The following is a 16389-nucleotide window of genomic DNA, read 5'->3' on the forward strand; positions in this document are numbered from 1 at the left end:
CCGTCCTGGTCATCAAGCGACGGACGTGCTCCATAATCACCCGTCACGCGTCTTGGGTCTTTAACTTTGGGTCCTTTTTTGGGGGTGTTGTTTTTCCTCTCCGTGTAGGAGAGCAGCAGGTGGCAGTTATAGGATTTAAACAAGGAAAGAACAAGAAAAGAAAGAGGCAGCAATAAAAAGAATGGAAAGAAAAAGAAAAGAAAAAAATGGGAATTAAATGCTTTGTTTTTGAGTTTCCTTTGTTCTTGTAGATTGTGTGAAGAAAAATAAGAAACCTAGGCTGGCTGTTGTAGTGTTATGACTTGTTTGCCGTATTTTTTTTTCTTCGTCTCTATAAAAGGGGCAAAACAACAGTGAGAGACAATGAAAGAAGCAGAAAAGGAAAAGAGAGACGCAATATAAGTAGAGCAAGCCGGGAAACCCCAGTTAATAGAAGCGAAGGAGAGGAAGAGAGAGAAGAAAAGACAAAAAAAAGTAAAGGAAGAAGGAAGGCTATGGTAACAGGCTCAGGAAGAAACAAACAAATCGAAGAATGAAAATGGAGTTGTTGAGGAAAAGCATCAGGCGGAAGAAGATAGAAAAAGAATAAGAGACAGCTCGATCGCACAAAGCAGGTAGAGCATGAGTAAAAAGCAGGACAGAAATGGGGGAACACAAGGGTTACGGTTAGTAGGACCGGGGTTAGCTCGTGCTTTGAGAACAGTACTAGAAGTTGTTGACGCTGGGCTTGGCTTGCTCATGATGAGATGAATTGGGATGGAGAAGTGCGCAAATAATCAAAAAGAAACAAGCAAGCGCTTTCCATCTGTTGGGTTGTTTTTTGGGCTATCGTCTCGGCTGTTGACGCTCAACGCAGAATGTCGTTGTAACTACGTAACTATAGTAGTTGGACATACATGTATGAGGGAGAACAGCAGAGATTCTTCTAAATCACCGCATGCAAAACACCGACATGTACGCAGCTTAGGCAGGGCCGATATGATTCTGTAGGCCAAAAGGGCAGCAGAGCAGACAGAGAAGGGGAAATATGGCCGACGGGTTTCTGATCTGTTTCTGTCCCTCTCTGGCTATGGCTTGATTTAGGTCTTAGGTTATGTTGAGCCAGAAAGGCGGCGGTTTTTTGTCTTTTCCCATTGACGAAAAAAAAAACTCTGGCCTTTCTGTGTCTATCTCGGCCTCCCCCGTCTTCTTTCTCTCTTACTCCCCTTGGAACTTGAGGCCTCTTCCTCCTCCAAAAAACGCAACGCAGCCCCCTTTCTCTCTTGACCGCCTACCACCTACTTGACTTGATTTTGCCTTCTGTCTCTTTGCCCTCCGCCCTCCTGTTCCTTGGGCCGTCATCTACCCTTCTAACCCTGATTGTCTGATCCCGTGACATTGGATGTTTGTATTTGTGATTTGTACTTGTACTGATGGCTTCTGTGCCTATGTGTACAAGTATAGAAGCCTGCTGAAATGTGCGGTGCTACATAGGTATCGCTCTCCTTTTGTTTACCGAGAAATACGCTCGCATTTTCCTTCTCACAGTTACTGGACTTTCGTGTTGGATATAACTATATTTTTTTTTAGAAAAAATAGCCATTTGCCTTTGCTCATGATTCATCTTCTCTCTCTCCCCTCAAAAAGGGCATCCTTCTTCTACCTAGTAAAACTAAACTCAACGGCGTTGAAGGGTATTAACAGTACTCAAGAAAAAAGGAAAAAAAACAGAAAGACATACGCAGGAAACAAAAGAAGAAGAAACGAGGGGCCAAGAACAACAACAGCAGGAACAGCCATGGCAACTGGACTCATAGCAGGAAGGACCAAAAACAGCTTGGAGGAAAAGAAGGATGGGTAGGAAGATGGATTGACTGACTGGCAAATAGGCAGGCAATAAATAAATATGAACATCATCAATCTAGGCCGAGTGTGTCGCATGACACTAACAAGTTTGATGCTGCTACATGTGTACTTGCTTTTTCTTCCTCCATTCTGAGTCTTTTTACCTAATAGCTTAAGATCAAGACCAATTCACTAGCCAGCCGCCAGCTTACTTAGCCGAGACAGGAGAAAACCGGCAGAAAAGGCTCGCCTACGAGGACTTTTCAGTAACCTGTTTGTCCTCTTGCTTGGGCACAGTGATGGCAGCAGTAGCTTCGGTAGTTGCAGCATCAGTGGTAGTAGCTGCAACATCAGGAGTCTTAGGGGGTGTAGTAGCCACGTTGGTAGTGGCAGCGGCAGTGGCAGCCTCACCAGCGGTAGTCTCGGGTTCGCTTGCAGCAACGGCGACCACAGGCTCAGTCTCGGCTGGAGCAGGAGAAGCAGCGGCCGGGGCTTCAGGCTCTGCGTCGACCTCCGGCGCCTCGGCTAGCTTGACTGTAAATCCAGTAGTAACCGAAGGACCTGAACCACCGTACTCCTCAGGCAGGTTGATGCCCTTGACCTCGGCAGCAAGGCTGGTGCCTGAAGACATGGGGTGGAACTTACGGACGGTGGCAGGTGAAACGATGCGCTTGACAATGGAGAAGACAAAACCCTGAAAAACAGCAAGTACCAGAAAGAAGGTTAGCAGAAGAAACAGAGTCGCAAATAAGACATTAAAACTTCATAACAACTCACCATGATGCTAGGCACATTGACGAAGTACTTGTGGAACAGTAGCTCCGGGTATGCTGTCGACAAAACCTTGATAGTCTCGGCTGTAGCAGCTTTGGTATCAGCGTCCATTCTAAGGAACGAGACGCCCTTGTAGTCATGAACCTGGATCATCTGGTATGGGTCTTCACCACCAGCTGGGATGATTTCAGTGGCCTGGTCAATCTTGAGCTGGCGGACACTGAGCTCCATGAAGGCCGAGCGCCAAGTGATGAACTCGTCAACATTGCCGAAAGTTGCCTTCTTGTCCTTTACAGCACCGTAAATGTTCCATGCAATCACCTGCTCCTTGCCCCCAGGCGCTTCGTGCACAGTCACATAACCTAGATCCTTGAACTTTTCCTCGAAAATCTTGGACTCTAGCTGGTGGATAGGGTTGACCTCATGGCGCCACTTGAGTGCTTCAATCAGTTGCGCCTCTGCCTTTTCGACATTGTCGTCGTTGGCACGCAAGTACTTTTGCAAAACAATGGTAGCAGGAATAGACTCCTTCTTCAGATCGATGCCCCACATCTCGGCATACTGGGCCTGGGCGATGATGGATGGCAGGGCCTTAGCTAGTAGCTCCAGAGGAGTAGCAGGCTTTTCATCAGCCACGGGGGGCTCTGTGGTGGATGTGGGAGGCTCGGCTTCGGACGTAGAAGCCGGGGTCGAAGTAGTAGCCTCGGCGGTCTGTTTGGTAGCAACAGCCGCGGAAGTCTCAGCGGCGGTAGTAGCGGGGGTTTCAGCGGTGGCAGCAACAGCTACCTTGGAGACATCGGTAGCAGTGGTATCGGGAGTGGCATCAGCTTTTTCCGTTGTCGCCGCCTCGGCAGCCTCTGCAGTGCCAGAAATAACGGGCGCCTCTTCCTCTGTCTTCGGCTTCTTGTCGTCGTCGTTGTCGTCGGTCTTGGGACCAGCGGCAGCGGAAGCAGCAGTAGCGTCAGCCTTGTCAGCAACAGCTTCAGTCTCGATCTTAGTCTCAGCCTTGGCTTCAATATCAGCCAACTCAGCCTTATCATCAGCAGTGGTAGTAGCAGTGGTAGCAGCAGTAGGCTGCTGCGCCTCTGTCTCCTTGGTCACAGAAGCACCACCCGCATCAGAGGCAGTCACGAAGGACACTTCCTCCTCAGCGGTAGCGGAAGTAGCAGCTGCAGCGGCAACAGGCTTGGATTCGGTCGAAATAGCAGCCATGGTGGATGAAGGAAGGGAAGAAGAAGAGCCGGAATGTCGTTGTTTTGGTTTCCGTCGAGAAGCTGATAAGAGCTGAAACAAAGAAAAAAAAAGAACTCTTCTCAAGTTTAACTGTAAAAGAAAAAAAAAATAGAGTCTAATAGAGACAACACACACGCAGAAGAACAGGCCTGGCTAAGATGATTTTTTCAGTGGAAGGGGAAAAGAATAAAATGGGAGTACAAAGATCACGAAAAAGAAGAGAAGAAGATTTTTCTCTTTTGCTACAGATGGAAACGGAGAGAAGATAGGAGAAAGAAACTTGGTGAGGCAGTAGAGAAGAAAAGAAGAAAAGGTAAGAACAAACAGAACAGCTTTTTGAGAGCAGGAGCTAGAAATTGGGGGGTTACAAACAGCAAGGAAGGAAGGCGCAGAAACTGCAAAAACGATGTAATAATGTAAACAACTTGTTGATGACACCTTCTATTTTCTCAAAAGGGCAGGAGCCTTCTCTTTCCCTATAAAAAGCTAGTCTCCCCCTTCCAGCCCATCCTTTCGTCGACCTCCTCTATTTCATAATAGCAGTCAACTATTCGGCTACAGGTAGCTTCGCGGATCACTTAAAACCCCAACAAACAACTTATAACCAATGCAATATTCTCACCTAGAAGTCTAGAGTAAAAAAAAAGACAACGGCATCTAGAACGGCAGGATGCAGGTACTTGCCTTGCCTTATCTTCTTGTCTTCCTTTTCCTCCTTCCTTTTTTCTTGAAAAGAAATAATTGCCGTGGCAACCACTAAATCAAATGCAACTGCAACTCTGCTAGGGGACACAATAAAAGAAGGAAAAAAAAGCTATCAGTTTAGAAGTTCAATAAATGGAAGTTACAGCAATTAAACCAGAGCAAAAAAAGGCACTTGCCGCTTCAACACTTCTTTCTAATTATACACAGTAGCAAGGAAAAAAACCGAAGAATATCTAAGCTCAACATACATAGGCTTTGCCGAGCCCAGGCTTACAAGTACAAGCACAAGCGATGCCCAAGCTCCCTAACCCTTGTTTCTATGTCATGAAGAGCTATTAACCCTGGTGCTCGCTAGTTGGGATGTCTAAATTTGTTGTTTCACCTTGACAAGGGCGTTTCCTTAATTGATGACCTTGCCATTGTCGTCTTTGCTTCTTTTGATTTCAATCTAATCTATCGTGGTTCTTTTACTCGTCTTTTTTCTTCACATAAAAAGTCACTACATCAAAAGATTCCCCAAGTGTCTAGTTAGACATCTTCGCCAACAAAGAAAGTTTCCCTACTCCATAGCCTGCCTTTGCCCCTGTTCTACCCTTCTTCATCCTAATGCTTCCAGTAGAATTCCTTTCACTACCCTCATCTCTTCCTGTGCTACACTCTCTAGATCAACATGTTCAAAGTCCGCCGCTGCTTCGCCCAATCTATTCGGAAAATAGCTCCAGAAATGGCCCCAGTAATGGCAGCTGTCTGTCATGTGCTCTGAGCAATATGGCCTGTCAGATCGAGGGTGGACAGAAGAAGAATAGGGCCTAGTACCCCAGGGCGTGTTTTTGCAGCCAAGAGTTTGTTCGCGAACTACTTGGATATACCACTGTGCAACGGTACTGTGGTTAGCGCTAGTTACACAAAAACCGACGGTTTTGCAAGGCGAGATAGCTGCCGACTAGATCGCTGCTTGGTTTATCTCCGTCTTACTCACCTCTACCAGATCGTCTGGAGTTCGTGGCTTGATTAAAAGCCCGTACTGGTGGCGCCACTCATGGGCATTAGGTGGCATATCATACTCGCGTGACTGGCTTGCGCTCAGCCCCACAATCTCCGCAATGTTTGCCTTCATGAACGGGGTGAATCCAGGACATGTCAAAATTGTGTCAATTACGCGCCGAAGCAGAGTCGTCGTTAGTCGCGCGGGATAACAGTGGCTCTGGATGCGGTCTTGAAGCAAGTCAAGCAGCTGAAACGCAAGCTTAAATAGGTTGAACCTCTCGCTAATGCTAATAAGGTGAGTGTGTCGCCATGGGTATTTTCGAAGCGTGCTAATGAGATATTCGAATGCACGTTCAGGACAGTCACGAGAGAAAGGGGACTAAAAACCGTAGGGAGTTAGTAGATGTGCTACTGAAAAAGAACTCAAAAAAAGAGAGGAAGCGAGGTTTCAACCCGCACATACCTTGAGAGGATGTTCCACATGCCTAACTGCCATCGTCATCTCCTCCTCGCTAATAAACCCTCGAAATCCCCTATGCATGAACGCCGCTGACCCTCTTGGCGTTTTTGGTATCGGACAAAGACCCTCCCACTCTATACCACCTGCTGTTGGGAACATCTTGTGCATCAGCTCTTTCTGCGACGACCTCGAGACGATGATAGCACGATCGCCGATCTTTATGGGCCTGTTAGAGCGCTGGCCTTCTTTGTAACGCTCACAAACAGCAGTGAGGTCGTCTTCGTATTCCAGCTCAACGAAAACCTCCATGGTCTTTCCCGTGTTGCGGCACATGGTAATATGGATGGGCTCGTGGTTATCAGAGATGCGGTGATGGTGTCCCAAAAAAATTGCAATTTGATTGCGGGAGACGTTGAAGGGGATCTACAAGAAAAAGGACCAGATGAGCCTGTCGGTTCAGTAGCACCCCTTTTACATGTTTAAAGCAAACCTACATTTGTCAACTTGACTACAGGCAAGTTGGCTGGCTCTGGGGTTGCTGTAGACACTGTAGTGAAGGGGAAGAATCTGGGATGTAGTGCCATTTTACTACTTGGTTTTCCAAACTGCAGTAGTTCTAGCAAGAGCGGTGATGGACGAGGAGTGCTGTGGCTGGGTAGTGCAAGCAAATATGGGACTGAGATCGGAGTTTCCAGTTGGGCACCTAGGACTACTACTGGCTATTGATTTGATTAATACACTATCTGCGGTCCTTATTGGTAGTTGGTACTTACCCCATCAAGGTGACGTTCATTTCTAAGGAGTTGGTTCTTGTTATCTCCAGGCGTAGGGCTTTCCTGCAACAGAACTGACTGGTTGTCTATTTCATTGATTCGCAAGTTTACATCTTCAGTTGGACACATACCGCAGCCAGTTAGATCACCTGAGCTCCTTGACAAAGTTGGCGATACATCTCTGGCGGAACATCTGTTGGACATTGATGATGATGACGCTAGAGAGGGCGAGGAAGAAGATTCTTGGAGAGTTTTCGGTTGGCTGTAGTCTTCCGGAGTGAAAGAACTGACTGACTGGAGATCCCAGGAGAAGTGGTCGACCTCCTGTGTCTCAATATGATGATATAGCTTTGGCAATTGCGGCGGTGACGGTGAAGGCGGCCATGGCCGTGAATGTGGTAAAATGGGAAAATTTCGAGAAATAGGCTGAAAATCGTAGCTTGGTTAGCTGAAGCTGTGAGAATTTCCCTCGCATTACATACAGGTTGAAGTATGACGTCACAGATGGCTGATTCAATCTGGCTTGACAGAGTCGCAGATTGGGCAAAGTCCAGATGCCCAAGAAGCGGATTTTGGGTGGTCCCGCCACTGGGTATCTTAGATGTCATGCTTGCGGTGGTGATAGTCGGTCTCGTCAAGGGTGTATATCCTGTGCGGCATATATTTGAGCATATACATGTTGCTGGAAAAGAAAGCGAACTGGGAGGCTAGTCGACACTGCAGTCAAATACCAACAGCTCCGTTCCATTCCTTCGTCAACGACACACGCTGAGTCAGCATAGCAGCCTCCATGAGACCGAAAGGAAATGATAGCAACGGAGATCCTTCCATCCAAAAAGTTGGCTAGAATATGGGTGTAGTCACTGGGCTTACCGGGAAGCCATGCCGTACACAAACATGCAGTTGTTTTGTGTATGTGAGGGGGCTTGCATGTTGTATGGGTATGTAACAGACAAAGGGCAAACAAGGTATACAAAAGAATGAAATGACTTTTCACCGGCGTTCACAGACACGCTCATGATGAGATGAAAATGTTTTTTGCACTTTTTTGCGCGGTACTTGAGGCATCAAGAAGAAAGATATGAATAAGGATGATGATAAATATAGGGGCACCGTAGCGATAGCAAATAAAGGAAATTACCATTGCTGTTTGTGCTTTTTGTACCTGTGTACCAAGGAAGGGGATGTTCCTGCAGTTTCAGGGACCCTAGATAGGAAAGTTAAGGGAAACACAGTCTTGTTGACTAGCCGTCTTGGCCAACTTACCCGTGGTTACACGGGAGCTTAGTTCCACGCACGTGACCTGTAAGGCAACCCGTTCTATTTTACTTCACTCACTCACTACGCGTCGAATTACGGTCAAAGCTGAATTTTTTTTCGAAAACCCTAGTTGCACATCACCAGGGTTATATGGCCTGTGTTTTGCAGGTCGTTACACAGACGATCTCTTTCAGTTCCATTTTCGAGACCAAGGTCTAGGAAATGGATCTAGCCAAGAATTTCTCCAAGTAGTGGGTGTTAATGGATATTAGTTTTTAAAACCGAAGGGGATATTTAAGCAGCAGATATCGAAAACGAGAAATATACATGTAGTAAAGAATATGCAACAAAAGAAAAAAAAAGGGCGTGGTGTAGGTGTAGCCTACACCAAAAATAAAAATGCATACAAAAGACGGTTAGGCCATGCTAGCCTACATCCTTAGCACTCCTCCCCCATACATCTACTGCTTGGTATCTAGATTTTCCTTCTCAATGTACACCGGCGGGGGGGCTGCATTACGCAGGAGACTGGAAGTCTCCTTGGAAGCAGCGTGAGAAGGGCTGGAGAGCAAGACGGCGTGGTGGTCGGCCTGTGCGTTTTCATTGGAGTCCAGAACTGGAATAGAAGTGTTCTTGCGCCTAGACATGTATGAAGTGAAATAGCTGTTAAAACATAGTGTTAGTTGTGTACATCATAGAGACATGTGGAGAAGAAATCTTACCTAGCAGCAAGTCGCATAGTGAAGACGAAGCCAATAGAAGAAAAGAATGCGTTGATGATAAACAGGGCAAATGGTGGACGTGGGCCATGGCCATGGTGGTGACCATGACCATGATGGTGATGGTGATGGCCGTGATGATGTGGGGGTGGTCCATGTGGCGGGGGCGGAGGTGGGGGCGGCACATCTCCATCATTGTCATCAGGCCCATCTTCACCAGCATTCTCCGGCCGAACACCATGGCCATGGTGGTGGCCATGGTGGAAATCGCCAGGGGGACGCATACCAATACCAGGTTCACCAGGAGGGCCGTGGTGCATGTGCGGACCGGGACTATCAACATCGAATGCCTCGTACCCAGTGTCGGGGGGGCCGCCTGCAGAAAATGGACTAAAGGCTCGGAAGAAGTCGGCGACGCGGCAACGCAGCTCATCACACTCGCCAGGTGGCGGGGGGCGGTGGTGATGTCCATGGTGGTGCATATGACGGTGAGGGCCGTGAGAGTGCTCATGATCATGGTCATGTTCGTGGTGGTTATCTTCATCCTTGGGCGTTGGCGGAGCGTCAGAAAGGAAAATCAGCGAGCCGCTCTTGGCACCGTCAAAGGCGAACTGGGCATACATTGGCGGCTCAACTTGTTTGTCGTCCAGTTTGGATAAACGCAAGGTAAATACTGTGACCGGGTGGTTCTCTGCACCTAAGACAGCACGGGCAGCCTCGATTTCAATTTCCGACGACTTCTTGGCACACGGGCCGTCATCATCACCATCACCTGCGGCATTGGTAGCTGAAGCTGTACATAGGCCGTCCAGCATGGGTGAAATGGTTTTGCGGATGGGGGCAGCAGAGCCCACATGACTGTCATCAAAACTAACGACGATGCCCTGATCGCCAACATTTAACTGGGCGGCGTGGTAAGCATTCCGCGAGCCAGAGATGCCAAGGTCAACGGCAGAAAGACTGATGGGACCAGTGATACTGATGTGCGAATCAGAGAGGGATTTGCCGGGGGTCGACGTGGCGGTAGGGTCAGGAATAAGAGTTAGATCAATACCGATATGGTGCACGGCTGAGGGCAGAGCAGAAGCAGCCTGCACGCCAAAAGCGGCAGTGACAGCCAGAGCGAGGGCCGGCGTCATGATTGAGATCGAGGCTTGCAGGCAGTAAACGCAATGGCGGCAAAAGAAAGATCTAAGTAAAAAAAAGGACAAGGCCGACAAGTATTCGAGCAGCTTCTCTCTGGAAGAGAGAGATGGGAAACAATCGAGAGGCGAAATGGCACCAAAATGAGGCTGCGAAATATGAACAGAGGGAAGAAAAAGGAAGAAGAAAGAAGACAGACGGGAAACCAAGAAACTCGATAAAGGCGATCAAGACCGGGTTCAAATAGGGCTGTTGTTGTTGGTTACATCAATAAATTCAATAAAATGAATCCCAAAAAAAGAGAAGAAAAAAACTAAAACCTCTAGGAAGGAGGGACAAAGGCGCAAGGGCAAGAACCAAAAAGGAGCCAAGCCCAAATAAGGATGACGACAGCTCGCCAAAAAGGGAAACTGCCCATCAGCATATGGAGGGGGTTTTGCTTGAGTCTCGAATATCACATCATTCTCTTTATTTCTCTTCCAGCATTTCGCCTCTTATATTTGCCTTGATTACGCAAGTTCCTGAGTCGCACAAAACAAGAAGAGCAGACCAGCACGAAACCAACTCCCCGCGTCAACAGGCCTTCGTAACCCGAGGCCATCTCCATCTATCCATGCAAAGGAAGGAAGAGTCCCAAAGAAGGAGGCAATGCAGAAATTCAGTGTAACAGAGTAGCAGCAGTGACAAGTGAACGAGCGACGTAGCGCAAAAAAAAACAAAGAGGGCATAGGTAGTAGTAGAGTACAATGGCAGGTACGAAAATTAGGGGATAGACAAGAGGGGGAAGAGAACACAAGACAGCACATGATGACAACGAGTAACTCGTGGCTAGAACATTCTTTGATGCTTACGACTTGCTTGACATCTCGTTGCTTCGTGTGTTTTTTTCATCGTCTAATCGATTTTCCTCTGTTTCCCTCTCCTCAGGCACATTATGCGCCCTTCCCCATGGTCCTAGGAACTATGCACTCTGCGTGTTTGTGTTCTCAAAGGAGGTGATCGCTGTTACTGAGGCAAGACACACGGCAAGGCAACAACTCTATTAACAGAACAGGCCAAACTTGTCTTGCTGCAAAATATTTAGTGGTTGTCGAGTCGCTGCAGCCAGGGGTAAACATGCAAGCAAAGGAGCAAGTATGTATGAGATTGTACAGTACACACACACATCCTGGGTACTACTGCCTACACGTGCGCGACCAAGTATATTCTTTTATTGGCCCAAAAGAGAAAGAAGAGCAAGAAAAGACAGAAAAGACAGAAAAAAAAGAAAGCTCCTCACTACGTACTAGCACGCACATGCTCGCAACTTAGTCTGTTCCCTATATCTTCCCTTCTGAGCCACGTATTTTTTTGACGGTGAAAATGAACCACCAACAAACAATTACGTCCTAATTAGGGAAGCTTGATGACGACGACAAGCTTCGTAACGCATGTCTTTCGTCTCCTACTTTGCGCTTCCTTCAGATCCTTCGTTCCTCGATCCTTTTTTCTTTCTCTTTCTCTCTTCTCTCTTTCCATGTGTATCTCTACCTCTATCTCTATCTCGCTATCTCTATCTCTCTATCTCTATCTCTGCCTTTACCTACTCGGCTCTTTTCTATCGGTTCTCTGTTCCAAAATATTATTTTGTTATTTTCTACTGCCGCTGTTCTTTCCCTTCGCTTGTCCCCCCCCCCCCTGTCCCCGTAGCATATCTAACTCGGTGCTCAATAAAAATATCAAGTTAAAATAGGGGGAAAAAGGCTTTTCAATTAGTCAGGCAGAGGGCCAAGTGAGGAAAATCAAAATCAATTATCCATAATTCACAAGGCCCTTAAAAGAGTATCATCGTTGGGGAAGTTTTCTCCTCTCACCCTCACTGATACAAACATCGTGAAACCAACTTGATCTAGGTACACCCTCACTATCACTGTTGACATTAGGTCGGCGTCATGGAATTCGTGTTCTTTGCCGCGCCCCCATTTGTCGGCTGATGACATAATGCGGGTTTGTATTCGCCGCAGCATACAGCTCGGCAATTTTCCCCAAGGAGTCCTCAAGTTCTCCCACAGTTCGTCCTAGGTTACGTCTTTTAACTTGGTCTCGCCACAAACCAGCATCCCGCTGCACTGTTGTCTATGGGCTTGGCCTTTGCCTGAGAGGTAGCGATCCTGCTCCTAGCCCTATTTTTGCCCATGACCTTGCTCTCAAATAACCTTTCCTTCGCTTTCACAAGTTCGCGACAGGTACAACAATCCAGAAATCCAGCAGAAATGTCCATCAAACCTGCAAAGAGACCCTCTTCCCTGTCCTGGGAACTTGCTAGGGTATTGTGAATGATATCCACAGCACTCTTTATGACATGGTTGGGGGCGGAATCAATAGCGGCGTGTGCAACAGTGGAGGTCTTGCTCCTAGCATTGAGAGCCATAAAAGTATTCCCATCTAGGCTGACGAAAAGGCGGATCTCATAACTGCCACATCAAGGGTTTCTAGGAGCATTACGTCGGGCTCCTAGCAGTAGATGGCCAGCAGGAAGTAATGATGGAAGTGGTATAGAGGCTAGAGCACAAGCCAAAGTAGACTCCGGAGAATGGCAGCCTACACTAGTCCGAATAGTGGGTTCCGGAACTGTGGGCTAAGGGGCGGCTCAAAGAGAGTCTCGGCTTCGTGTAGAATGCGATTTGCTGTCCCGCCAACTCGCATTGTCTGTCCGTCTCATGGGCGATCACGTGTGGGGGCCATGATTTTGTTTTTATATCCCATTTAATTTGAAAGGCGTGAGACCCTACTTGGCAAATATCAGCGTTCGCAGACAACGTTTTCCTTTTGGATAAAAGCAATCCTCATGGACCCATAAGAACCCTTCGTCCGGGTCCGAAAAGAGGTGCTGTGGCATGCAGAAATCGCTTTTATCTTGGGCCAGTATTTGGTAGACTTTTTTGGCCACCATATCTAGGGTGATGCCGCCTAGTTCCTTCGTCCACGCTGGCCCCCAGGCCGCTTGGCAGATGGCTTCTTCTACCCATTGTTCTTAGCGTTGGCGTGCACACAAGTTGCGGCATATCACAGGGGCCGAAGATGAGCTAGAAGTAGGGACTCTCTGCTTCTCGAAGTCTCAGGGCGTGGAAGACAGGACTTAGATTGGTGCGCAGGGCCATGGCACAATATTGCAGCTGTAAAGCCCGTTGCTCCATGGGGAGATACAGGCCTTGTTTCAAGAGCGGCGTCATATAGCTGAGGTTGTTGGGGCTCGCCAATAGCAGGCCGCGTTCTCTCTGAGCATCCAGGAGTCAATTGGACTCTTCAAATTTGAGGTGCGCGATGCTTCGAAAGTAACTGATGTATTCCAAACTTGCGGGCCTTGGAATTGCCCTGATACAGTCTATACAGTCATCTATAGCGTGGAGCTTGCTATCCTGACGGTCGGCAGGCAGAATAATTTCCTAAAAACTGGCGCCAAAGTTGACGCCACCTTTGTTTTCATCTTTCGTAAGAATAACACAACTAGACTTGGATTTCAAGACGTCGTGGCGAGCTGTATCTCGGATACCCCATTCTTCCCAGATTTCGCCATGTTTATTGTGTCGCTCTTCCTGGTCATGGGCCCAAGCTTCCCTGTGAAAAAGCCCTTCTTCTGAGTCGGCAGCAACGTTGTTCATAGAGTATTTATGCATGGTAACTACACGTTCGTACTCGCTTTCTTCGTCAGCCTCGGCTTCAATCTCGGCAGGGGTTTTGACTGGCTAAAAGATACCCGCCAGGCGAAAAGAAAAAGGCGGTTCATTTGGCCATCGAGTAATTCGGAATTTCTAGCAAGACTTTGTATGCAGCGACGAAGTTGATCTTGAAAATAATGGCCATGATCCCTGAAGCATTGCTTTCCACACCTTTTAGTATGCCTTGCCTCATAGGCCGGCCAGAAGCACCACTTTCACGATCACTGACGGCAGCCCATTCGCTAACAGTCTGCTCAGAAATGGCGGTGATTCAACTGCCCTTGGCAGGCTTTCCATTCAATAAGTGTATCAGGCAGCGGGTAATGGGGGGAGGGGGTGGTTGTGAAAGACATCGTTTTCTACGACTTTGTAATGCTTGACCCCCCAGTGCGCAGGTGGTTGGAGTGTGAGGTGACATTTTTGAGGGAAAAGTAACCAAGAGGAAGGGAGTGCTGTCAAGAGATGGCAGTGAGGTTGTGATAATCGGGTGAGGAGCAACAGGAATTTGAAAAATACAAAGATTAGGAAGGAAGCTTCTAGAACCTTGGAAATTTCACAGTACCTTTTTTTCTTTTTCAAGGGGCTTAGTAGTTAGTTACCCTACCTTGTCTTGGAAAGGGTAATTGCCCATTCGCCAGTATCAACAAATGGAATCTTACGGTTTTGGTATACATAACTATAGGATTATCAAATACAATACTGCCTAGCTGAAAGGCACGACATAATGTTGAAAGCGAGACAAAAGCGCAACGATGAATACATAAGAATAAGAGCACAGAGCCTCAATGGTTTATTCACCTGTCCCAAAACATCGGGACACATCTAAACTAATACTCGTCTATTCTATACTGAATCGCCTTTTCGTTTCTTCTCCCCTCACGGTCCATATTATTATAACACATTATGAGTCAAGCATCAAATTATTGCATCAGACTGCGTGCACTTATTCGTGGTAGTGGTGGTGGCTGCGGGTGACGGTCAGCAGGGTAGTGGAGCTTCCAGAGTCCGCGGTGCCGGTAGGGAGAATGCTGGAAGCGGTCACATTGTGCTGGGGGAAGAGAGGAGTTCCCGTGGCACAAGGGGCAGTGCTGTTAACAAAGCGGTTGGAGCGGCGGTTAACCACAGCACCAGTAGGAGCAGCATAGCCAGTCTCGGTGGCGTAGGCAGCCTTGGTAGCATAGCCAACAGTGGCGACAGGCTCGACAGAGGTGGTGTTGGTGTAAGGAGTGGCAGAGCTAGAGCCACTGCAACTAGTGGAAGAAGTGCTGTTGACGGAGGCACTCTTAGTGCTCTCAGACAGCTGAGTGGCCTTATGGAGCTGATAGTGGTGAACACTGGTGGAGTTGAGGGAAGAGCAGCTGGTGCTACTAACGCCAGTACCGACAGCCGTGCTAGCATATCCAGCAGCAGCAGTTCCATGGCCAACGGCGAGGCCTGAGGCAGAGGAGGCAGCAACAGCCAGAGAAGCGATAACACCGGTGGCCTTCATCTATAGAGGCGAAGATGGAAAAGTTGAGTGTTAGAACAGGGAATTAAAAGGGATAGGAGCAAATAGATAGATAGGAGGCTAGTCAGGTGGGAGAAGACACGGAGTGTGTCCATGTATGGATAGGACAACGTACCGTTAATGATTGATTCGTTAGTTTAATGGCTAATAATTGCTGAAGATGCAAGAAAGAAGAAACAAGTCGACTGTTTGTGGATGTTGAGGTAAAATAAGAAGAGTGAAGATGGGTGGAATGAAGAGGGAAGAAAAGAGAATCCGGGACAGGGCAGTCGACTCGTGTTTATTTATACCGGGATAGCACCACTATTTCGGCGAAGAGGCGGCAGTTACCCGGAACTAGTAGCCAGCCCAAAAACGGGAAGTTCCCATAAGCAAGGTAGCTGTTGCGGGGTCATAGTTCCTACCTTAACCCTCTCGTAGCTACCGTGTTCAGAATCTCTCAATAAGTAACTTCAGCTGCTAGTGCCCAGATGCCCAACGTTAATGTGCTAACATAAACTATCATTTCCAATATTCAATAAATGCTGACAGATATTTCAAAATCCGTTCTAGTGCACAGAGACTTGTCAATGTCAAGTTGTAAGTGCATGTTAAAAAAACGGGGCACGGCTTATAACGATGCCGCATAAAGCCCTACTCTATGGACTAAGCGCTAAGTTATCAAAGTTTTACCATGTCACTACCAAGCTTATTTCCATCCATGGAGGGGTACCTGCATTTTCTTTCCAGAAGATCCTGCTTGTTTGCCTTGTGCGACTTGCTTTGCCGGTTTAATCCACGTCAATCTCAGGTAGAACCATGCGAACCCTTTTCTCCTCAATATCAGCAGCCCACAACGCAGCTCCAACTAGTTGTTGTTCATTGAATGTCAGTAATCATGTTGATAGTACATGGCCAAAACTCGCAGTGGTGAATGTACGTATGTTGGCGTGTTGATTATACGGCAACAATGAGGAAGTTGCACATTTCAACCTTGGCCGAAAGGGCAAAGACTCATAGGACGCGTTTGCTATAGTGTCTCAAAGTGGCAAGAGAGGATCTGCAAACTTTGCAAGCTCTGTAAGCCTCGCAATCTCTGTTTGTTGACAACAGATAACACAAGCGCTCTTTGCATGACAGGCTGAAAAAAAAAAAGAGGCAAGTATAAGAAAGAGGCTTGGGGGTACGTACCGGTAGTTGTATAGCGGAACATAATAGAGGCAAATGGGATAATTGATAGTAAATTATCAACAAGCGCAAACCTAAAAACACAATAATTAGTATAGGTCAGCCAGACGTTGCATCCACAGTCAGCACCACCGCCGCA

General features: G+C 47.5%; 4 protein-coding genes across 4 annotated transcripts; all 4 read right to left on the reverse strand.

Moving 5' to 3' along the window:
* Nucleotides 1–2074: 2074 nt before the first annotated feature.
* Nucleotides 2075–3810, reverse strand: HOO65_060680 (Phosphatidylinositol transfer protein sfh5; the record flags this gene model as incomplete). The annotated part of the gene is made up of 2 exons (XM_071003820.1): nt 2075–2518; nt 2602–3810. 2 exons carry the CDS (start codon nt 3808–3810, stop codon nt 2075–2077), a joined length of 1653 nt encoding a protein of 550 aa, XP_070858030.1.
* Nucleotides 3811–5479: 1669 nt separating this feature from the next.
* HOO65_060681 (uncharacterized protein) lies at nt 5480–7688 on the reverse strand (the record flags this gene model as incomplete). Its single annotated transcript, XM_071003737.1, has 7 exons — nt 5480–5902; nt 5987–6406; nt 6478–6702; nt 6757–6842; nt 6888–7182; nt 7239–7386; nt 7630–7688. The coding sequence occupies 7 exons, from the start codon at nt 7686–7688 to the stop codon at nt 5480–5482; spliced, it is 1656 nt and encodes a 551-aa protein (XP_070858031.1).
* Nucleotides 7689–8477: 789 nt separating this feature from the next.
* On the reverse strand, nt 8478–9874 carry HOO65_060682 (uncharacterized protein; the record flags this gene model as incomplete). Its single annotated transcript, XM_071003894.1, has 2 exons — nt 8478–8679; nt 8739–9874. 2 exons carry the CDS (start codon nt 9872–9874, stop codon nt 8478–8480), a joined length of 1338 nt encoding a protein of 445 aa, XP_070858032.1.
* Nucleotides 9875–14519: 4645 nt separating this feature from the next.
* HOO65_060683 (uncharacterized protein) lies at nt 14520–15065 on the reverse strand (the record flags this gene model as incomplete). Its single annotated transcript, XM_071001199.1, has 1 exon — nt 14520–15065. One exon carries the CDS (start codon nt 15063–15065, stop codon nt 14520–14522), a length of 546 nt encoding a protein of 181 aa, XP_070858033.1.
* Nucleotides 15066–16389: the final 1324 nt, after the last annotated feature.

This window comes from Ceratocystis lukuohia (assembly GCF_044167205.1).
Source record: "Ceratocystis lukuohia strain C4212 chromosome Unknown Supercontig6_pilon, whole genome shotgun sequence".
NCBI classification, from domain to species: domain Eukaryota; kingdom Fungi; phylum Ascomycota; class Sordariomycetes; order Microascales; family Ceratocystidaceae; genus Ceratocystis; species Ceratocystis lukuohia.